The following is a 24,135-nucleotide window of genomic DNA, read 5'->3' on the forward strand; positions in this document are numbered from 1 at the left end:
GCAGGATTAGAGAGAGGGAGATGTATTCCATATACTCACTTGTCTTTAGGATCCTCAAATCCCTGCAACAAAATTGGAAGAGAAAATGCATTATACATCAACGCAGAATGAAAAGGCATAGGAATATCTGCATTTATACAGTCAGCACAACAGTGTCCCCTTCTGGAAAACTTGAACAAAAATAGGGCAAGAACACTGTGATTATATGGGTTGAGTGAATTCAAGAAGCATACTTTTTTTTCCCCCTGTGGATGATGTTTGAGTATTAAAAACAAACACGATTTGCCCAACACTCCATTCCAAAATGAGCCCCTACATTCCACACATAAATCTCCATTCATTTCTTATACTGTCATACAGCACATAACGGAATAGTGATTAACGCAAGAGATAAAAAGAGAGAAGGGTAAGGATTGGGGAATAAAATTATAATAATCAGGTCAATAATTCATGAACAAACTCTGCAACAATGTTGCAAACAGAGAACTGCTGTGAGACTGAGGATTTAATATTACTGTACTGATATAACCAAACACATAATGACGGACATTGTGTGTAAGCAAGCTGAGAGCTGATTTAGGTGGCTAGATTTGTGACCACAAGCTCTGTTTTGGGTTAAAAGTTAACATTCAGATCCCACTGAGAACAGAAGTAAACAGAGCTGGCTAATGAGGAATTGATTTATCATGGTAGGACAGGAAACATGGAGAGGAAACCAAATAGGCTCATGATGCACATGTGCTTTAGCGGTTTGGGTTTTGTCTTTTCCTTGGGGGTTTTAACTAAGATTTCACACAAATATTAGAAGTTAAGTTAGCCATCTGCCTACTGCCTACAGATGCCATATGATTTGGAATGCTTTATACAAGCAGCACAAGACACTCAACATTTTATTTAAAACTGTTCCATGTTTCTAAGCTAACAACAACTCTCTAAAATGCATACAAATGTTGAGTAAAATAACCAATTTTGTCTTTTACTCTAGCTTTCTATCCATCAGCCACTTTATTAGGTACACCAGTTCAACTGGTCATTAACACAAATATCTAATCAGCTAATTATGGCTAATTATGGTCATTTGAATTATGCTCGTTGATCCCGCCTCTTGTACAGTAGAAAAGCAGACTCCCCAGACCAATGTTTGAGCTTGATCTAGTGATAGCCAGACAAGTCAGCGGCAGTTCTGAGGGCGAAAATGCCTTTTTGATAAGGTCAGTAGCCTGACAAGCCAGACCCACATCAAGATGTTTGGTCTGGGAACTCACTTTTGACAGGGCTCAATCCAAGGAGCGGGATAAACGGTCAGCTTTCAAACTCCCTCTGCACGCAATAGGATAGCGCTACAACCAACCAGAGCAACGAAGGTGAAGCAGAGCTAGTTGATAGATTAAACATTCGCCGTATCCGGTCGACAAAACTCAGAACACATCTTCCCTTCTTAAAAAATGATTTCAGTGCCGTTCTTTGTTCTTTTCTCAAACAAAAGCTTTACTCCAAGTCTTCCAGAGTCGCGGCCAAAGCTGATTCAAAAGACTGCCATCCACCAGCTTCTTTGTTTACAAGTAGCCCACGGAACCTCAGAAACCAAGGCTACAATTTGCATGGGCTCACTAAAATTGGACAATAGAAGACTGAAAAATCTGGCCTGATGTGATGAGTCTCGGTTTTTGCTGCGACGTTCAGATGATAGGGTCAGAATTTGGTGTTAACAACATAAAAAGCATGCAAAGGTTCAGGCTGGTGGTCATGGTGTAATAGAGTGGGGGATATTTTCTTGGCAGACATTGGGACCCTTAGTACCAATTGAGCATTGTTTAAACGCTGCAGCCTTCCACACAGAACGTGGTAGCAGACCATGTCAATCCCTTTATGACCACAGTGTAACCCATCTTCTAATGGCTATTTCAAGCAGGATAACATCATAAACCTGAATCATCTGAAACTGGTTTCTTGAACATGACAATGAGTTCACTATATTCAAATGGCCTCCGCAGTCACCAGATCACAATCCAATAGAGTAGATTTGGGATGTGGTGGTACGAGAGACTCGCATCGTGGATGTGTGGTTGGCAAATCTGCAGAAAATGTCAATATGGACCAAAATCTCTACAGCACCTTTTTGAAACTATGCCATGAAGAATTAAAGCAGTTCAAATGTGACCAAATATATTTTAGTTTTTACTGTGGCATTTGTATGGAAAATTGCAAAGTTTCACTGCTGAAAATCAGTGAACCTCTACAATACGAGAACCTCTACAATAGGTGCTTCGAACAAAAGAAAAAAAACAAATTGACTATTAATATATTTAAAAAAAACAGCAGATATGTGGTTTAAGGAACAGACTGAATGTTCCCTTTAGATATCAGATTGTTTTAATGGTCATTTCTAACCATTAAATTGGGGGTAAAAAGCATATATTGTATATGGGATAGGTTGCTAGATGAATAATAATGCTCTAAATTAATAAAAATAAATAAATAAATAAAAATTATAATCTCTGTAGACTCAGATGCACTCCCACACACAGGCCTCAATGTATTCACTCGAAAGAGACTATGAACCAGTCAGTATGTTGATGTGTTAGACTATTTGTTTCTCTCCTGGACTGAGCAACACCTTCTGGGACAACACAAGCCTCTAGACAATACAAGAGACAAAAGCAGGTGCTGTTGTTATTATGAAACAGATATTCTGCTCGTCAGAATACACAGCATGTTCGTCTGCCTTCATCAATGCTTGTGTTTCTGTAGGCGTGAATAGATATCTGGGAATTACATGCCAGCCGGCAGGATATTTCAGACAGGATTTATCTGTGCCACCATCATCAACAAATGCAATTGCAGAAATAATTACAAACAGGTTTCCTCTATCTGCTGTTGGCTGTGCAAACAGATTTTCCAACAGCAAAATTCACTTGTTTAGCCAATGTTGCTGAGTTATGCAGTTCAAGATGCTTAAAACCAAGGGGTTTACTGCTACCCTCTGCTGATAGATGTTGTAACTACACCATTTATTTTTAAAACATTCAAAAGATGCTGCCTATCATTTAAAGGTCCCGTTCTTCGCGATTCCATCTTTCAAATTTTAGTTAGTGTGTAATGTTGCTGTTAGAGCATAAATAATACCTGTAAAATTATAACGCTCAAAGTTCAATGCCAAGCGAGATATTTTATTTAACAGAAGTTCCCTTTCAAAGCCTACAGCGAACGGCTGGTTTGGACTACAGCAGGAAGTGCAGGGATGTAATGACGTCACTAAAACCGTTTGTTGACTAACCCTCCGCCCACAAGAACACGCAAAAAAGGGGAAATGCTCTTGTTGCTCTCACACGTGGAGAAGAGCGCGCATTCAGCGCTTGCATCTCCCCGTTATGGTAAGAGGCAGGACTTTTCCGGGCAAAGTGCGCTAAGCTGCTGTCCAATCACAACACGGGAAGCGCTGGCCCAATCAGAACTCGTTACGTGTTTCTGAAGGAGGGACTTCATAGAACAAGGAAATCATCAGGCCGTTTTTAGGACAGAGGAAACAGCGCTGTACAGATAAGTAAATTGTGTAAAAAATACTGTTTTTTTACACGCAAAACATGAACTCATGTTATATTGCACACTGTAAACATAATCAAAGCTTCGAAAACATGCGAAGAATGGGACCTTTAAAAGTTTAGGGTTGGTAAAGTCTCTTATGCTGCATTTCTTTAATAAAATAAAAATACAATAAAAACAGCAATCATGAAATATTATCACATTTTAAAATAACCGTTTTCTATTTGAATACATTTTAAAATGTAATCTATTCCCGTGAAGCGAAGCTGAATTTTCAGCCGCCATTACATCAGTCACATGATCCTTCAGAAATCCTTCTGATATGCTGATTTGCTGCTCAATACACATTATCAATGTAATCTAACAACAGTTATGTTGTTTAATATTTTTGTGTAAATCGATATACAATTTAAGTATTGGAAAAATACCTTTTAGACAACTGTAGACATCTATTTAAGTTAGGCTGAATTTCTGTTTCTTCTTACTATGTTAACCAAGATGAGAAGGAACAGGTGAATATTCAGACAAAAAAAATAAAAAAGGGTATATTCCCATGGAGCGCTCAGGAACTAATTGCTGGTTCCACTTTGCCTGATTAAATCCCTCAGGGCGGTATGTGAGACAGTCCAGCTTTATTTAATTAGAGTGCTGTTCCCTTCGGGTTCCACAGCCGGGGAACAGCGGAGAACTGAATGAAAGAACTGGGACTACACAAAGGGCAGAAGGCCCTTAACATGTCGCCCTAAAGCAATGTCCTTGGGATTGTTTTGGCTTAGTTAACACATGGTACAAAAAAAGCCTCCCCTGTCAAATGCCTTATTCTCCTAACAGAGGCGGTAATGGGTTTTAGACATGGCAATTAGAGTAAATGGTAAACCAACTGTTTTTCAGCACTCAGATAATGTTCTCATCCTACAAAGGTGGTAAATGCGGCCCTTTCAAAAGTGTAGCTTCCTCACCATCCTCTTCATCTCCTTGGAAACCTGATTGCCACCCAGGTGATTGTAGAAGGGCCGGTCGGTCCAGTGAGTGCTATTATGAGTGACCGAGTTGGTGCGTTGCCGGTTCATCTTAGCAATCATGGCCTTTTCTTCTTTCTGTGAAGGGAAATATAAAACCGGAGCAGTATTACGGTCCATGCTTTTAATGTCATAGTCATTAACATTAACTTGTCTTTTGACATCACATTTCCCTGAATTTATCTATGCAGCTCATTTGCATTCATCTTCTGCCCTGCATCATGTGAATCATGCTATTGTTGAGCACTAGGTGTTTTCTGCTTTAAAAGGATGTGCATATTAACAGAGAATCATAGCTCGTCGAACCCACGTATTTAAAAGTGCGATTCAAAATACACAAGAGCAAGGACACTTTACTGTCTTAACTGGCATGCATTTATTATAAAAGTGAACTGATACAATTTGCTGATGAGGACAAACAATAGGTCTTACCCGCTTCTGACTGCAGCCCACAATGAGGTAGGTTTCAATGTTGTGCTTCTTGAGATACACGTTTCTCTCTCCACCAAATCCAGGTTCCACGTCATAATCCCCATTCAGGTAGTTCAGGGTGGCCTTGGTGATATGTATACGCCTGAAATGATAAAAACAACTTTAATAAAACTTCTTTGGCAGAATGTGGACATGACGTTGCCCTGAACTCAATCAAAAGCAGCACATTTGGATTCGGAATGGAATACTAATGTACTAAATACAGAGTACAGTGCCTTACGAAAGTTTTCGGCCCCCTTGAACTTTGCAACCTTTTGCCACATTTCAGGCTTCAAACATAAAGATTTAGTGAAGAATCAACAACAAGTGGAACACAATCATGAAGTGGAACGAAATTTATTGGATATTTCAAACTTTTTTAACAAATCAAAAACTGAAAAATTTGGTGTGCAAAATTTTTCGGCCCCCTTAAGTTAAAGGACAACTCCGGTGAGAAATGAACCTAGGGGTAATTAACAGATGGTTACAGAGTAGATCGTTCTCTGGGATGCGTTTTCATGAAAATCGAATGTAAAGAGTTTTATCTTTAAAAACAGATTAGCTTATAACACTAGTCTATGGGGCACCGAGAAATTAAATCGCTAGTTAATACCACTAACAAGGCTAAAAATAGCCTCACACTAACACGGTAGCATAATGAGGGTCCCAACATGCAAACCGAAGCATTGAGAACTTTGTAAGAGTACAAACAGTTTAATAAGAAGACACTTTATAAACAGTGCGCATATCGCGTTCACGAACAGGCACCATCTTGGAAAAAAGTCTCGACTCATTGAGCGACGAGAGCTCTGCTAAGTGATGAACTGTGACTTGGAATCTCATATGGTCCGTTGTTTCCGGAAGAAAACACTGAACACAACAGAGAAAATAAATAAATAAAAATAAAAATGTCCATGTTATTACATTTCACAAACTTAATTCCTATCGACCAGCTCACTTAGAACAGCGCTCGTAGATCGATTCATCGAGACTGTTTTTCGAGACGGTGCCTGTCCGTGAACGCATAAGGGACTATGTTTACAACGTATCTTCTTATTAAACTGTTTGTACTCTTACAAAGTTCTCAATGCTTCGGTTTGCATGTAGGGACCCTCATTATGCTACCGTGTTAGTGTGAGGCTATTTTGAGCCTTGTTAGTGGTATTAACTAGCGATTTAATTTTACCACCCTGTGTCTACCCTGTGCCCCATAGACAAGCGCTATAAGCTAATCTGTTTTTAGAGATAAAACTCTTTACATTCGATTTTCAAGAAAACGCATCCCAGAGAATGATCTACTCGGTAACCATCTGTTAATTACCCCTAGGTTCATTTCTCACCGGAGTTGTCCTTTAATACTTTGTAGCGCCACCTTTTGCTGCGATTACAGCTGTAAGTCGCTTGGGGTATGTCTCAATCAGTTTTGCACATCGAGAGACTAAAATTGTTGCCCATTCCTCCTTGCAGAACAGCTCGAGCTCAGTGAGGTTGGATGGAGAGCGTTTGTGAACAGCAGTTTTCAGTTCTTTCCACAGATTCTCGATTGGATTCAGGTCTGGACTTTGACTTGGCCATTCTAACACCTGGATATGTTTATTTTTGAACCATTCCATTGTAGATTTTGCTTTATGTTTTGGATCATTGTCTTGTTGGAAGACAAATCTCCGTCCCAGTCTCAGGTCTTTTGCAGACTCAGGTTTTCTTCCATAATGGTCCTGTATTTGGCTCCATCCATCTTCCCATCAATTTTAACCATCTTCCCTGTCCCTGCTGAAGAAAAGCAGGCCCAATCCATGATGCTGCCACCACCATGTTTGACAGTGGGGATGGTGTGTTCAGGGTGATGAGCTGTGTTGCTTTTACGGCAAACATAATGTTTTGCATTGTTGCCAAAAAGTTAAATTTTGGTTTCATCTGACCAGAGCACCTTCTTCCACGTTTGGTGTGTCTCCCAGGTGGCTTGTGGCAAACTTTAAACGACACTTTTTATGGATATCTTTAAGAAATGGCTTTCTTCTTGCCAATCTTCCATAAAGGCCAGATTTGTGCAGTATACGACTGATTGTTGTCCTATGGACAGAGTCTCCCACCTCCGCTGTAGATCGCTGCAGTTCATCCAGAGTGATCATGGGCCTCTTGGCTGCATCTCTGATCAGTCTTCTCCTTGTATGAGCTGAAAGTTTAGAGGGACGGCCAGGTCCTGGTAGATTTGCAGTGGTCTGATTCTCCTTCCATTTCAATATTATCGCTTGCACAGTGCTCCTTGGGATGTTTAAAGCTTGGGAAATCTTTTTCATATCCAAATCCGGCTTTAAACTTCTCCACAACAGTATCTCGGACCTGCCTGGTGTGTTCCTTGTTCTTCATGATGCTCTCTGCGCTTTAAACAGACCTCTGAGACTATTACAGTGCAGGTGCATTTATACGGAGACTTGATTACACACAGGTGGATTCTATTTATCATCATTAGTCATTTAGGTCAACATTGGATCATTCAGAGATCCTCACTGAACTTCTGGAGAGTTTTTCAGTTTTTGATTTGTTTAAAAAGTTTGAAATATCCAATAAATTTCATTCCACTTCATAATTGTGTCCCACTTGTTGTTGATTCTTCACAAAAAATTACAGTTTTATATCTTTATCTTTGAAGCCTGAAATGTGGCAAAAGGTCGCAAAGTTCAAGGGGGCCGAATACTTTTGCAAGGGCACTAAAAATTGTGGGAAAATGTTGGTTTATATATATAAAAAATAAAATAAACCAACAATAAATAAACCAACACAAAATAAATTGGTTTATTTTTAGAGAAAATTATTTTATATATATATATATATATATATATATATATATATACACACACACACACACACACACACACACACACACACACACACACACATTTTCTTTATTTTGTCTTAATTTATTTTTAGAAAATTGCACATATCTCACACATAATCACACATTTTATGATTTAAAATATATTGAGACATTTTTATAAGTAGTAGTAGTAGTAATTAGATTCATGCAGAAATATATGTAGAACGCAGTATGCTAGTATGTTATTCTGTACAAAACTATGGTGAAGACATATCTTGTGTTAATGAGAAAAAAAAAGAAAAAAAAAGATTTTAAAAGTGAGGAAACTAAGGGAATTCAGATGAGAAAACATGGCCAAAAAAAATCCAAAGTTCATGAACCCACCCTGCTTCGCCCCCAGCTTCCATGTGATTGGCCAAGGTCACATCATTGGACCAGACATCAAACTGCCATTTCCTTAATCCCAGCACCCCGCAGTGGACGCGCCCGCTGTGTATACCCACACGCATGTTGACGTTGACGCCAGTGACTTCCCTCACCAACCTGGAGCACAAAGACAAAAAAACGTAGATACCTGCTTGTTCATTTTGTGATTCTTATATTTCTATACCATGCATCAACAATATGCTAAATATGAACTCTGAAGGTGATATCAAACTTCTAGTGTTTATCTTGAATGATGGGTTTCTCTTGGCTAGTTTTCCCTTTTTTAATGTGAACGATTAACCAGTATTTCCTACATTTGGACCCTGGCACACTTTATTCCACAACAACCATCTTAATATATGACATAATTCGTAACCTTACCCATTGACATTATCTCACTTTACACCTTTATGAAAAAGTCCTAAGGTGGATTAGCGCTCCCTGAAAAGCACCTTTCCCCTCAGCACATCAACAAGTTAACACAGCACATTCTGATCTCAATGTCACACAGCAAACAAGCCATCAAACTCCTTTGAACATTGAGGGCGACAGGCAAGTCTGCGGAAAATAGTCTCGTCCTGTGATGGGGCACTGGGGCGGCTGGCTGCAGCTCAGCAAAACACAGACACGTGCTCATTGGAGCAGAAAGCCAGCCACCGCTATTCCTGCTTTAACAAACAACTGCTCAGAGAGACTGAACATTAGAGAAGCCAGGCCTGTGGACACGTCCACACACACACAAGACAAATAACTTGGAAACAACTCAATTAAGAGATGACTGACCTGACCAATTAGAAGGGCAGAACAGACCCACAGAGGGTAATTCAAAGTTTCTAGAAAAAAAAAACGTAATGCTTACAACAATTTAGCCATGATTAGTAAGGCAGGTAAATAAGATTAAGTGTTCTCTCTCAGTTCAGCCTTTCCACTAATAGCCGCAATTTCCATGAACTGGGGACAAAATAGGGACTCAAACTCCTAAAAATTATTTTTTACATTTTTCAATAATTAGTCAGTGAAAAAGACACACTTAACTTTGTAAAGATATTGATCAATGTAAATTTCAAAGAAATTCAAACAACATTATATATGAGCTTATTTATTTTTTGATCTTTTTCTATGAGGTTTGCAAATTTGTAACCCTGTTATCAAAATGTCTAAATATAGATTAGGAATTCATAATTTTCTAGAAAAGAATTATCAACATGAAAAATATTTATAAGTTATATAATTAAATCAATTATAAAATAAAAAGTAAAAAACAAACAAACAAACAAAAACAATGGCAGAATAGTGTCACGGTTGGTAAATCCGCTGTCTCATTCTAGTCGTGTGTGTGTGTGTGGTGCAGTTGTATGTTGTGTGGGTGTGTCTCGTTACGTTGTTTGTTCTGAGGGGCATGGTCACTTGTTAGCCGGATCAGCGGCAGCTGCTCATCATCATTCCAACCTACTTAATGTCTTCTCTCCCTCTCCATGTTGTCAGATCGTTGTTTGAGTCTCCCATGTCATGTGCCTGTTCCTTGTTCCTCGTGTTTCCTGTGTACCGGTGTTACGTGCTTAATTGGTTTCCCTCCCCCTTTCGTTATTGGTTGTTTCTCCCCTTCGCTCTGGTTTGCTTGTCTCTCTTTTGTTCTACTGTCATTCATTTTTAGGTGCTGTGATTGGTTGCTGATCGAGATTACTCCGTATGATGGACAGGGAATTGGACCAATCATCTACTGCGCTTTAATATAAAGGACACCTGGTGGAACAGAAGAGGGAGGGGCGGAGCTTGTGTGTTTGTTGGCTGGCTGTGCCAGTTGTTTGTTGAGGCTACTGACTTAGTGGTGGTTCGCTTGCTTTTGTGTTTCTTCAGAGAACCTGTTCGATCCAGTGCCGGACCGGAGAGTAGAGAAAAGGGAAGTACGTCACGTGACATACATCTTACACACACTTAGGATTATGTTCTCTGTTAAACACATTAGGTAAGGAGCGGGTGCAACTTCCTGTATGTTTTTGTTTTTAGTCAGTGAAGCTTAGTTATGGCGTGTTGAGCGCTGAAGATCTCTTTGTTTTTCTTTTCTTTTTAGTTAGTGTAGAGGGAGGGGATTAGTTTAACGGGCTTTGGTTTTGTTGCTTTGTTTATTTAGCACCGCTCGTTTTCCTTCTCTCTTTGGTCTGGTTTAATTAATTAAATCTTGGGTTTTCTTTTGTTTGTTTTTTCGCTTGGTTGTGTATAGATGTAAATATTGGTGGATTATTTCCTTGCAAGGAAATAGGTTGTGAAAATAAAGCGAACCACTTTTAGAAACTGCTACCTCGTTGTCCTTGGTTCATTCTTCCCATTTATGCCCCCAGAATTCAGAATAAAGAGTTTATATTATGTGCGTCCTCTTCATACCTCTATGCCAACAGGAGACGTAACATAATTTGGGGGCTCGTCCAGGATCTCTCCGTATCGGGGAAGTTCCGGTAATGAACAACTTTTTGTTTTGTTCTGGGGATGTGTGTGGTTGAGTGAATCAAGTGGTTAGTTAATATTGTAGCATTGAGTTTTGTGTTATACGGGAAGCCGTATACTTGGGTTTTGGTTGTAACTTTTGGTTATGTCGTTGAATGTGAGTGCGTTTATTGAGAATCCATCATTGGATCTTCTTGAGAAATGTCGTAAGGATGATCTCTTAGTAATAGCTGAACACTTCCAGATCTCAGTTAGTCGGCAGTCATTGAAAAGAACGATTAAAACTGTTGTGTTAGACGGTCTTTTGGAATTAAACGTATTGAGTTTACCAGAGTCGGTTAGAGAAACAGATCAAATCAGTGAGGGAATGACGACTCGTGAATGCGCTGATGCTGATGTTGGGGAGGTTAGGCTTGTTGAGGCGGAGGTTAAAACAGGTTTACCCCCATTTGAGCCATTCTCCCCATTCACGCCGGGTTCTAGAGAGAACGCGCAGGTAAAAATTCGTCTTGCTCGACTCCGTATGGAGGCGGAAGACAAAGCACAAGCCCGACGCGCTGATTTTGATCTGCAGCTTGAAATCCGGCGGATGGAGATTCAGGCTGATAAAGAGGTAAAACTACGCCGGTTGGAGTTAGAGGAGGGGAAGCTGTCTTCTAGGTCCACTGGCATGTCTGCTTCGGAGTCACCTGGCCGAAATTCGATGGAGCGTGGTTTGTCTACCACTGCTTTTGATGTGAGTAAAAACATTTCATTGGTGCCGCTGTTTAGAGAGATGGAAGTGGACAGTTATTTTGGTGCATTTGAGAGAATTGCGGGGTCGTTGAAGTGGCCAAAGGAAGTGTGGACGTTGATGTTGCAATGTAGGCTTGTGGGGAAGGCTATGGAAGTATTTTCTACGTTGTCTATGGAAGATAGTCGGAAATATGAGACCGTGAAAGCAGCTATCTTGCGCGCTTATGAATTAGTGCCGGAAGCGTACAGACAAAAGTTTCGTAACCATAGGAAAATTAGCAGTCAGACGTTCGTGGAATTTGCAAGGGAGAAGGGAGCATTGTTTGATAAGTGGTGCACCTCCAGTAATGTTGATGATCTCTCGTCTTTACGCGAATTAATGCTGCTTGAAGATTTCAAAAGGTGTTTGCCCGAACGCATTGTTCTGTACTTGAATGAACGGAAGGTGACGGAAATGTCTGCGGCTGCGGTACTAGCAGATGAGTTTGCTTTAACCCATAAAAATGTGTTTTATACAACGCGGGGTGACAGAAACGTGTCAGCAGGTTTTCTGCCACAAACTGTTACATCTAACACAAAGGTGGAAGTACCTAAAGAGAAGCGTGAGTGTTTCTATTGTCACAAAATAGGTCATGTAATTGCCGATTGTATAATGTTGAAAAAGAAACAGCAAACTCCCAGTGCACATCCTATAGGATTGGTAAAAACTATTCCGGCTCCTGTTGATTCTGTTTATCAACCCTTTATGTTAAAAGGTTTTGTGTCTTTCAGTGGCCAAGGAGATGATCAAGTGGCGGTACAGGTGTTGCGAGACACTGGAGCTGCACGCTCTTTTATTTGTGGTGACGTGTTGCCATTCTCAGAGAAGTCCAGTGTGGGGGCTAGTATCCTGGTGCAAGGTATTAGTATGGAGGTATTGAAAGTGCCATTACATCGTGTCTATTTACAAACAGAGTTAGTTACAGGTTTTGTGGATGTGGGTGTGCGATCTAGGTTGCCAGTGTCTGGGGTTGAATTCATTCTGGGCAATGATTTGGCCGGAGGTAGAGTGCTTCCCGTATTAGAAGTACTGGATAAACCGGTTGTTACGTCTGTTACAGACGATTTAACTTTGAAGTATCCTAATGTTTTTCCTGCTTGTGTATTGACTCGTGCCCAGAGTAAAAAGATGGGGACAGAGTTTACGCTGGATGACACGTTCATGTGCACGGAGAAGGTTACAATGGAAAACGTGCCTCATGAGACCGGAAATGAAAAGGTTAGTGGTTTGCTGACATCTCTGCTACCTGTTGGTCGTCAGAAGTTAAGTAAAGCCCAACGTGATGATGAAACGTTGACAAAGTGTTTTGATGCTGTGTTTGAGTCAACAGGGAACGCCTCATATTTTCTGGAAGATGATTTGCTAATGCGAAAATGGCAGCCTAGAGTGGTCGAGGATGCAGAGTGTTCCACTGTTTGTCAGGTAGTGGTGCCTTTAGCATATCGTGCACATGTACTTTCCCTTGCCCATGATCACATCCTGTCAGGACATCTAGGAGTGACTAAGACTTACAATCGGGTGTTGCGTCATTTTTTTTGGCCAAGGTTGAAAAGGGATGTTGCAGCTTATTGTCGTACATGTCCTACCTGTCAAATCATGGGAAAACCAAATCAAGTTATTCCTCCTGCACCATTAGTCCCGATTCCAGTGCTTGGAGAACCTTTTGAGCATGTGATTGTGGACTGTGTTGGTCCACTGCCCAGAACTAAGACTGGTCATCAGTTTTTGCTCACGATAATGTGTGTAGCAACTCGATATCCAGAAGCAGTGCCATTGCGAAAAATTACATCCAAATCGGTCGTTAAGGCGTTAGTAAAGTTTTTTTCTACTTTTGGTCTGCCCAAGATCGTACAAACAGACCAGGGCACAAATTTTATGTCTCGGCTGTTTTCACAAACTTTGTGCTCGTTGGGTATCCGTCACCGTACATCTAGTCCATACCATCCTGAAAGTCAAGGTGTGCTCGAGAGATTTCACCAGACACTCAAATCTATGCTGAAGAAGTATTGTGCAGATACAGGGAACGAGTGGGATGAGGGAGTGCCTTTTGTTCTTTTTGCCGTCCGTGAAATCACTCAGGAGTCTTTGCGCTTTAGCCCAACTGAGTTGGTATTTGGACACAGTGTCCGTGGACCATTGAAAGTCCTCAAAGAACAAATGCTTGGTCTGGATGACAGTTTAAGTCCTACCAAGAACATCCTTGACTATGTGGCTCGTTTTCGGGAACGGGTACAGGAAGCTTGTGTTTGTGCTAAGGAAGCCCTTTCTAAAGCTCAGATTAGCATGAAGCAACACTTTGATAAAGCAGCGGTGTCACGTTTGTTCTCAGTGGGTGACCAGGTACTTGTTTTACTACCAATTCCAGGATCTGCATTGTCTGCACGTTTTACTGGTCCTTATGAGGTGATGGGTAAAAGAAGTGACACTGATTATATCATTAAAACACCTGACCGTAAGAGACAAAAGCGTGTATGTCATATTAATATGCTTAAAGCTTATCATTCCAGGGAAGAAGCATCTCACTGTTCAGGAGAAAAAACAGGGCCCGTGGTTTCCTCTGTTGGTGTGAGTTGTGAGTTAGTACCATCTCTTGGTGATGCTGAGCTTGAAGCTGATGAGGTGAGATTAAGGGTTGATCCGTTGCCATTCACACCACTGTCTAATTCTGAGATTTTAAGTGACCCTTCAAGGGTGCTTTGTCATTTGCCCGAGGATCAGCGTGTCGACATTGTTAACCTGATTCAGTGTTGTCCTCAGCTCTGTTGTTGTCTTTGCAACACTTCGAGGTCTATGTTGGGTCTACTTCATATCCTGTGGTGGTTTATATCGACCACAATCCTCTCACATTCTTGGGTCGTATGTACAACCAAAATCAAAGGCTAATGCGATGGGCCCTAGTGGTTCAAGATTATAATATTGAGATTCGGCACAAGAAGGGAGTGGACAATGTGGTTGCGGATGCCCTTTCAAGGGTGTAATTCCAGTGAGGGGTAATTCTGTGTACAAACATTACAATTTTTATAATGTTTGATTTTTAAGGGTGGGGGTGTTACGTGCTTAATTGGTTTCCCTCCCCCTTTCGTTATTGGTTGTTTCTCCCCTTCGCTCTGGTTTGCTTGTCTCTCTTTTGTTCTACTGTCATTCATTTTTAGGTGCTGTGATTGGTTGCTGATCGAGATTACTCCGTATGATGGACAGGGAATTGGACCAATCATCTACTGCGCTTTAATATAAAGGACACCTGGTGGAACAGAAGAGGGAGGGGCGGAGCTTGTGTGTTTGTTGGCTGGCTGTGCCAGTTGTTTGTTGAGGCTACTGACTTAGTGGTGGTTCGCTTGCTTTTGTGTTTCTTCAGAGAACCTGTTCGATCCAGTGCCGGACCGGAGAGTAGAGAAAAGGGAAGTACGTCACGTGACATACATCTTACACACACTTAGGATTATGTTCTCTGTTAAACACATTAGGTAAGGAGCGGGTGCAACTTCCTGTATGTTTTTGTTTTTAGTCAGTGAAGCTTAGTTATGGCGTGTTGAGCGCTGAAGATCTCTTTGTTTTTCTTTTCTTTTTAGTTAGTGTAGAGGGAGGGGATTAGTTTAACGGGCTTTGGTTTTGTTGCTTTGTTTATTTAGCACCGCTCGTTTTCCTTCTCTCTTTGGTCTGGTTTAATTAATTAAATCTTGGGTTTTCTTTTGTTTGTTTTTTCGCTTGGTTGTGTATAGATGTAAATATTGGTGGATTATTTCCTTGCAAGGAAATAGGTTGTGAAAATAAAGCGAACCACTTTTAGAAACTGCTACCTCGTTGTCCTTGGTTCATTCTTCCCATTTATGCCCCCAGAATTCAGAATAAAGAGTTTATATTATGTGCGTCCTCTTCATACCTCTATGCCAACAGGAGACGTAACAACCGGACTCTGGACTCTTCACTCGTCGATCTCACCACGGACTTACCCTCACCATTGCACGCAGTCATCAGGATCTCATCTGCGTCACGCTCTTCTGCTGTCTGTGTTCCCGCTCCACTGCTTCGTCACAGGAGTGTTTGTGCAACGATCTCCTATTACCATACTGAGTCTCTGTTCAATAAACATTACCTTTTGTATTGCATTTGCTTCCGTCCTGTTTATCATTACAGAACAATCTGACCAATTATGGAAGCAGCAAGTGCATCAGCATTGAAGGATTTCGTGGAGCATAGCATTGCCAGGATGGATCAGCAACAGGAGAGAATTTCTTCCACCGGACGCGCTGTCCAAGCGCTTGTGACGCAGGTGTCCAGGCTCACCCAGCAGATCCAACTCCTGAGCACTCCCACTGTGCCACCCACACCAGCCGTTCCCCCCGTCGTTCCAGAGAGGAGCCATCATCCTGAACCACGCCTACCTGTTCCTGAGAGTTACGCTGGTGAGCCTGAGTTTTGTAGAGCGTTTCTCACCAAATGTTCTGTGAATCTTTCGCTACAGCCTATGACGTTCGAGAGAGAGGAGTCTAAGGTGGCATTCGTTCTGACTTTACTTAAGGGCAAAGCAGCTCTGTGGGGAACGGCGGTGTGGGAGAATAAGGAACCATGCTGCGCCTCGTTCCATGCACTAGCTGCCGAAATGAAGAGTGTTCGACCGGAAAGTAGCAGGCAAGGAAGCAGCCAGAAGACTCGCCGACCTTAAACAGGGAAGCTCCTCAGTGGCCGACTACTCGATTGAGTTTCGCACTCTGGCGGCTGAGTGCAAATGGAACGAGGAGGTACAGTGGGATATGTTCCTGCATGGGCTGGCCGACCGTGTTCAACAAGAAATTTACATGCTGGATCTGCCTCCGCAACTCAACGACCTTATCGATCTGGCGCTGCGGGTGGATGTTCACATTAACCAACTGGGCCAACACGTTCAATCGACCCACGACCACGGAGGCGCCAGAGGTCGGGGCAGCGTGGAGGAGAACACGGTCGGTCCCATCGATCATGAGCCCATGCAGGTAGGGAGAGCCCGGCTTTCCCGGGAGGAGAGAGAGAGGCGGAGGTCCCAAGGACTGTGTTTGTACTGTGTGGGCCGGGGTCATTTTTTTACACTCATGCCCAGTAAAAGATCAAGCCAGATAGTAAAGTTGAGGCTACTATCGGGTGGGATCTCTGCCGGGAAGACCTCACCATCCACTCTCCTTCCGGTAAGACTGAGATGGGGGAACAACAGAACTCATGACGCACGGGCACTGGTGGATTCCGGGGCTGAGGGCAACTTTTTGGACATTCGACTGGCGCAAGAGTTACATCTTCCCATCTCATCTCTTCCTCACCAGATCTCGGTCAGTGCACTCAACGGACAACCACTTCCCAACATCTCCCTTTCCACTGGACCCATAACCCTCATCACCTCTGGCAACCATACCGAGACCATCTCCTTCCTCCTTATGCACTCACCCGTCGCACCCATTGTGTTAGGACACCCCTGGCTGGTTAAACACAATCCCCAGGTGGACTGAGGGCTCCGATACTGTGTCCATGTGGAGCGAGTCCTGCCATGGGTCTTGTCTTGTCTTGTCTCTGCTTGTTCTTCTGTTTCTGTGTTTCAGGAGAAGGCGACGGATTTGTCAAACGTGCCCGCGGAGTACCGGGACCAGAAGGAGGTGTTCAGTAAGTCTCGAGCTGCTTCTCTTCCTCCGCATCGTCCCTATGACTGTGCTATAGACCTAGTGCCAGGTAAATCTCAGTCTAAGGGCAAACTTTACTCTCTTTCCGTTCCTGAGAGGGAGGCCATGGAGAAATATATTTCTGATTCTCTAGTGGCCGGGTTCATCCAACCTTCCTCTTCTCCAGCGGGGTCGGGGTTCTTTTTTGTAAGTAAGAAGGATGGTTCTCTGCGACCTTGTATTGATTACTGAGAGCTGAACAACATCACGGTAAAAAATACATATCCTTTACCACTGATGTCTTCAGCTTTTGAGAGGTTGCAGGGAGCATCCATATTCACAAAACTGGATTTACGTAATGCATATCATTTGGTTCGCATCAGGAAGGGGGATGAATAGAAGACCGCATTTAACACCCCCAGGGGGCACTTTGAATACTTGGTTATGCCTTTCGGCCTTTCCAACTCCCCAGCGGTCTTCCAGTCACTCGTCAATGACGTGTTGAGAGACATGGTTGACCAGTTCATATGTTTACCTGGATGACATATTGATTTTTTCTACATCTCTCCAGGAAGACGTGCAACACGTCAGACGAGTGCTTCAGATGTTGTTACAGAATGGGCTTTTTGTCAAGGCAGAGAAATGCGATTTTCATGCACAGTCTGTTTCCTTCCTAGGTTACATTGTCTCTTCTGAGGGAGTGTGCATGGACCCTGACAAAGTAAAGGCTGTGATAGATTGGCCAAGTCCAGATTCCCGTAAGGCCGTACAGCGGTTTCTGGGGTTCGCCAATTTCTATCTGCGTTTCATTCGCAACTTCAGCCAACTAGCCGCACCTCTGACTGCCTTGACCTCCCCCAGAACGACGTTCAGGTGGTCGGATACAGCTGAGGCTGTATTCTCCAACCTAAAAGGCCGCTTCGATTCGGCTCCCATCTTAGTCGCCCCTGATCCCACACGTCAGTTCGTGGTGGAGGTCGACGCGTCAGAGGTGGGGGTAGGTGCAGTTCTCTCCCAGCGTGCTTCCTCTGACGACAAGATGCACCCCTACGCATTTCTCCCATCGTTTATCACCCGCCGAACGTAACTATGACATTGGTAACAGAAAGTTGATTAGCATTGGAGGATTGGCGTCATTGGTTAGAGGGGTTGGGGGTACCTTTTATTGTCTGGACCGATCATAAGAACCTTGAATATATTAGATCTGCCAAAAGACTCAACTCCAGGCAGGCTCGGTGGGCACTTTTTTTTCAGAGGTTTTGACTTTACTCTCTCGTACCGCCCGGGTTCCAAGAACATCAAACCCGATTCTTTATCTCGTATTTTTGATCCATCCGAGCACCCGGTTACTCCAAAGTGTATTTTACCGGAGAAAGCAGTTATCTCCACAGATCGTAAAACTAAGATCGTAAAACTAATCCATATTATAAATTGAGTGATATTTATTTAGTCCAAATTTTCTATAGAGACTGGATAGTTTTGATTGAATGTTTGAGAGTGTTTTATTCTCATATATACATTCATTAGCGAACATAAACCAAACCTGCTTGATGCATGAGAACAAACTTCATTGAGTCTTTCTGAAGTTCAAACGTGCTGCGCAACACAAGAATGAACCTTGTTGGTTTTTGCGGAAGTTTAAATGTGCTGCATAACACAGGAATTAACCTCACTGGTTCTCATACATAAAGCAAAATGCTTAAGCTTCCGCTTACCACAACTGATGTGTGAGTTGATGAATGTTTATATGTGAATAAATGCCTACATTAAATATAAATAAAACATTCTCTTCAGAAAAACTGGACTAAACTGTTTAATTCATATGGATTAGTTTTATCTCTTTATGAATGTTTTGAATGATAAAGTGGTAGTTGCTTGGGCTTTCAATGGAGGGACAGAAATCTCTCAGATTTCATTAAAATATCTTCATTTGTGTTCCAAAGATGAATAAAAGTCTTACAGATTTGAAGATGAGTAAATGATGATAACATTTTCATTTTTGGGTGAACTAATCCTTTAATGTTCTAACCACAATACACACCCTAGGCCAAGCCATGATTTACCATAGCGTCTCTCCTTTGAATATCCCGGCTGAAGTACATTTTAAGGGAGAAAACTAAACTATTATACTTTTATAATGAAATATGCCTATAATGACGGATTTGTATGGGACATCAAAGTGTATCTATATTCGTGGAAGTTCTGCTTCACCATAACATCTTCTTTGTATCTCCCGGGAGGCATTTAAAACAAGACACAAAAGCCTTGCTGTTCCTGTCTGATGAACAGAAGCAACACTGTAATACTCACGAGATTGCTTCAATCATGTCCACACCCATCTCCACACAGCAGTGCGCATGGTCGGCACGGGCCTCGGGCAGCCCTGACACGCAGTAGTAGCAGTCGCCCAGGATCTTAATCCGCAGACAGTGATTCTCCTGCAGACACACAGAGAATGACCAAACAGTGAACCAAAGATCGAGCTGGTGTAAACAGGATCAACAATGAGTCCTACAATCAAATCAAATACATCGAAATCAAATTCATACAGCTGCTCTAGTTCACGTTTGCATTAGTTTCTATAACACTTTTCATTCAAATGTGAAATAATTGAATAGTCGCCATTAGGGTGTGATACTAGATATCTCATACAGGGAATGTATTACATATATAGCCTTTCCCCCATTAAAACCCCTTCACATACCACACATGTTTTTTCCTTTTAAGGGTGTGGGATTTATGAAGACAAAACAAACTCAAAATCCCAAATGGCTGTTCCAAAATGGCTTCCAAAAAGGTCAGATTTTAATCTGTGTCTACAGTGTATTTTTTTTATGTAGTAAATTTGGCATCCCACTTTCATGGTTTCAAATATCCAACCCAAATTGTCCTGATATTTTGCTAAGAAAACACAAGTAGTTGCAACAGAAAGCTCAAAAAAGTCAATATTATTTTTTTTTAAATGCTCATCAAAAAAGACTGTTAATCGTAAAGTATGATATGATAAAATAGAGTAATATAGCAAATATGATGCATTTTTATGGTGCATTCTTTTTGAAGCTTTTTATGCTTTTTTTATTGGAGTACTAAAGGCATCTTAGTTGGTAAGTCATCAAACAGTGGAGAGCAGAGGAGGATCCCTTGGGCTGGGCACAGGACTCACGGCAGCAGGCCCGGGTCTTATGACAGCCACCTGAATGCGCATGGCTTGATTTAACCCGCGGCCTGTACAACAACCTCTATTGTTGATCATCAGGGCGAAGTGCGCGTGCAGACTTTTTTGTGTCTTTGCTCGAAGGTTTTGGGAAGTGTGCAAACATCTGAACAGCCACCAGATGGTTTCCACTTTGAGCGACATCTCTGCAGCAGCAGAGAATACGTGCACGAATGCATGGCAACTTGGCTGTGATGAGTCACCACCACGGGTGGAGATAACGAGGAGATAGTCGGGCTGGAAAACAGCGGGAAGCTCAGTGTGCGATGCATGGTCGCAAACACTCATCTGACAGGAGGGAGGGCATGTCTATCTCAGTCAGCTGTGTGAGTGGGTTGGAAGCGGAATTAATATGATTGCATCTGTTTGCCACCGTGTTTTGCACCCCAAAAAAAAGAAGCTGTTTGGGTGAGGGCGTGGGCTGTTCTATGGACACTTACAGCAGCTAGTTTGTCAAACCGTGCGAAGAGCTCATTGAGGGTCATCACTAACTCCTGGGCAGTACACTGGGAAGCCAAACTGGTGAAGCCCTCAATGTCAGCAAAGAGGATACTGCGGAGAGAGAAAAAGAAATTAAACATAGTTGGAGGTTTCGTTAGCAATAGGCACTTTTATATCATTGGGGTTTTCCTCACATTTTTATGAAACAGATTTCAGTGTTTTTCTTCGTGTGCATGCAAATTATCCCCGCCTCCACTCACTCACACCAGTTCAGAGATCCACACGGTCAACTTTACAGTAGTAAATGCTGCACAATTGCATGTGGAAATACTGGTTTAATTCAGCCATACACTGATTCAGATGAAGTGGAAGAGTGAATTATACAGGCTCATCTACAAGTCAATGTATTTGAATGGCAACGAGTACCGTTTTATGCATCGCTCTTAAGGGTAATTAATATGATTAGCCTTTTGCTCGAGTGTAGGGGGATAGGATGTACAGTTTGTACAGTATGAAATCCATTACGCCTATGGAAAGTCCCCATAAAACATGGAAACACGACGTGTGTGTGTGTGTGTGTGTGTGTGTGTGTGTGTGTGTGTGTGTGTGTGTGTGTGTGTGTGTGTGTATATAAATTGTGCTTGATAATATTCTGTTTTTAAAAAAAACAATAATAATAAAAAAATAAAATAAAAAAGAAAGAAAGAAAGAAAAAAATAAAATAAAATAAAATAATATATATATATATATATATTTTTTTTTTTTAATTATTATTATTATTATTATTTATTTTTTTTAATTATTATTATTATTATTATTTTTTTGAACAGAATATTATCAAGCACAATACAATTTGAGATATGCAGGAAATGACATTTTGTAGAAATGTCTGCCCTCTACAATGCGAGTAAATCACTCGTATATGCGACCAAATGTCACGCTTGAGGCAAAAAATAAGTTATGCGCAGATTCCATTCCAATTCCATTGCCTGCTGAGCTTTACTCACCGTCACTTGGCTTAGAGCGCCGTCACTTTCTCTCACACATGCGCACTCAACATAAGAGAAAACGAGAGGCTTACACACAGAAGTGATATACTAAATGCAGGGCTCGACAGGACTGCCCGATGGACAAGAGTTGACAGAACAGTCAGTGCTGCATTGATGAAAGTTTATCAATTGCACATGTTTTTTAGCCTTGCCAATCTAAACATTCAAGAGCAAAAGGATACGAAAAATAAGTTTTGTCTGAAAGAAATATTGAGATATTTCATGTCTTTTTCCGCTTGAATGGAACACAATATTTTATATACATAATATAGGCGAGTATCCTAGTAAAAATAGTCAGTAATGTCTTAAGCGATATAAGAAATATGTATACACTGTCATTGTGGAAATAGGCATTTGCCAAATAAATAAACGCAATGAAAAAACATTAATCATCTCAGGCTCTCATCACCACATCAGTGCAGTGCACATTCACCTATATTACATGGTTGCCACGGTTACCTGGCTGACAATTGAAACCCTCGCCCACAGCTATTCATTTCAATTGACCATTTGTGAGGCAGACTTTACATAGATACAATATGAGCTAACTAATGTGATCCTAGCGTCACAGCTCCATTACCATGCCAATGGCACAGCAGAAAATGTTTGGGAGTGAGCATTTTTTATAGCAATAGATGACATTCACATTAAGAGAATGTTGGGCCTACAGAGACGAGAAAGTGAATAAAGCATGATATTCCCCTGTGGCAGCCCGTAACAGATATGGCTCATCATTGTGCACCTTGAATGAAAGACAAAACAAAAGCTTGTGGGCTGTAATGACTTTTCCTATTCGATATTCATCTACAGAGCTTTTACCAATGCTGACATTGATCTAGCTTCATTTCAAATAGCTCTGGGCTGGTCTGACACTCAAGCTATAGCGTGAGAGTAGTGCGGTTTGACTGAAGACCAGGATCCAGGTGAGCGGGACCTCTCTGTTCAGACTCAATATCAAAGACGATTTCCAGAAATGTTTAAAAGGGCAGAAGGCAGGCTGTTCTCGAACAACAAACTCATCTCATGTGATGTTTGTCACTCCCTTTTTAGAGGCACATAGGCTGCACTGGTTCACTGGGGGGGCTGAAAGCCTGCTTAATGACTGAAATTTCACACTGCAGCTCTTCTACATATTTTCAAAAAGACCCTCCAACCCTCAATTAAATGCTTAAATGTTTCAAATTCAGCTAAAATAGCAGCTTAACCATCTTAAACCAGCTGATTTCAAGTTTTTGAAACATTTGGTGACCCTAAAGAAAATAAAACATTTATTAACAGCGTTTTGAACTGTGAGAGGCGTTAAACTTTATTCGAAAGTTGAATACGGAAGGCGGTGTGGTGGAAGCTAGATATTTTACTGTATAATATATTATAAATATGGATATTTTTCTTACACAAACCCAATCGATTTGTTTCAAAAGGAATTTGTTAACCCCCAGAAGCCATGTATTATTATAATGTATTATTATAATAATCCATTATAATGGATGGATGCACTTTTTTGGGCTTAAAATTTTGGGCTCCCACTGCCATTATAAAGCTTGGATAAGCCAGGATATTTTTTTAATATAGGTCTGATTGTATTCGTCTGAAAGAAGAATGTCATATACACATAGGGTGGCTTGAGGGTGAGTAAATCATGGGGTGATTTTCATTTTTGGGTGAACTATCCCTTTAAGTATGAACAATAATAAGCAAGAGTGTATTTCAGACCTCTCACTCACTTTCTAGTGGTACAAATTTTGTCGATTTTGTTTGCCGGATTTAATTATTCAAATTAGATTATTTGAACTATTGGAATTGATTTGTGTCCCTTAACATGACCCTATTGGTTATATGATACGATTCAATGCACAAAAGGACACAAAAAACCTTGCTGCATTTAGCCCACTTCCTACTCTATGATGTCAACACACCATAATTAATTAATGATGCCTCTTCTTCATAGTAAATCAAGTGTACAAAGAGCATCATGAAATTGTATCCACTCATTAGAGACTGAAAGCTGTCTGAAAGCTGACAAAGATGAAGTACAGGAATATCTTATTACAACAGCCCTGATCAAAATAACCAAGCAAAAGCATCACACAATTGTACATTGAATTGAGCTAAAGTGAATTGAATCAACTTTACTGGCCAAGTATGCCTAAGCATAAAAGGAATTTGTCGTCGATACTCAAGTCTCTTGGGAGCTGTCCTAACAAAAACAACAACTTTGACTGTTTGGACATAAGTGTAATGATAAGAAAAGCCTCATAACCCTTTTTAGGAGACATTCATAACTGTTTCTGAAAAGGACAACTGATAAGTATGATAACT

At 41.3% G+C, this 24,135-nt stretch overlaps 1 protein-coding gene across 2 annotated transcripts in view; it reads right to left on the reverse strand.

Annotated features, from left to right (window-relative positions):
* adcy5 (adenylate cyclase 5) overlaps positions 1-24,135 on the reverse strand; it is a 120,825-nt gene that overhangs the window by 19,038 nt on the left and 77,652 nt on the right. For both annotated transcript variants that reach the window (XM_067444249.1, XM_067444248.1), the window contains exons 4-9: positions 20,767-20,878; positions 19,423-19,550; positions 8,233-8,391; positions 4,995-5,136; positions 4,503-4,640; positions 40-62 (exon numbers count right to left, since the gene is read on the reverse strand). In XM_067444249.1, coding sequence (XP_067300350.1) covers positions 40-62; positions 4,503-4,640; positions 4,995-5,136; positions 8,233-8,391; positions 19,423-19,550; positions 20,767-20,878 — 702 coding nt within the window. The remainder of the gene's footprint in view (positions 1-39; positions 63-4,502; positions 4,641-4,994; positions 5,137-8,232; positions 8,392-19,422; positions 19,551-20,766; positions 20,879-24,135) is intronic.

This window comes from Pseudorasbora parva, chromosome 5 (genome assembly GCF_024679245.1).
Source record: "Pseudorasbora parva isolate DD20220531a chromosome 5, ASM2467924v1, whole genome shotgun sequence".
Classification (NCBI taxonomy): domain Eukaryota; kingdom Metazoa; phylum Chordata; class Actinopteri; order Cypriniformes; family Gobionidae; genus Pseudorasbora; species Pseudorasbora parva.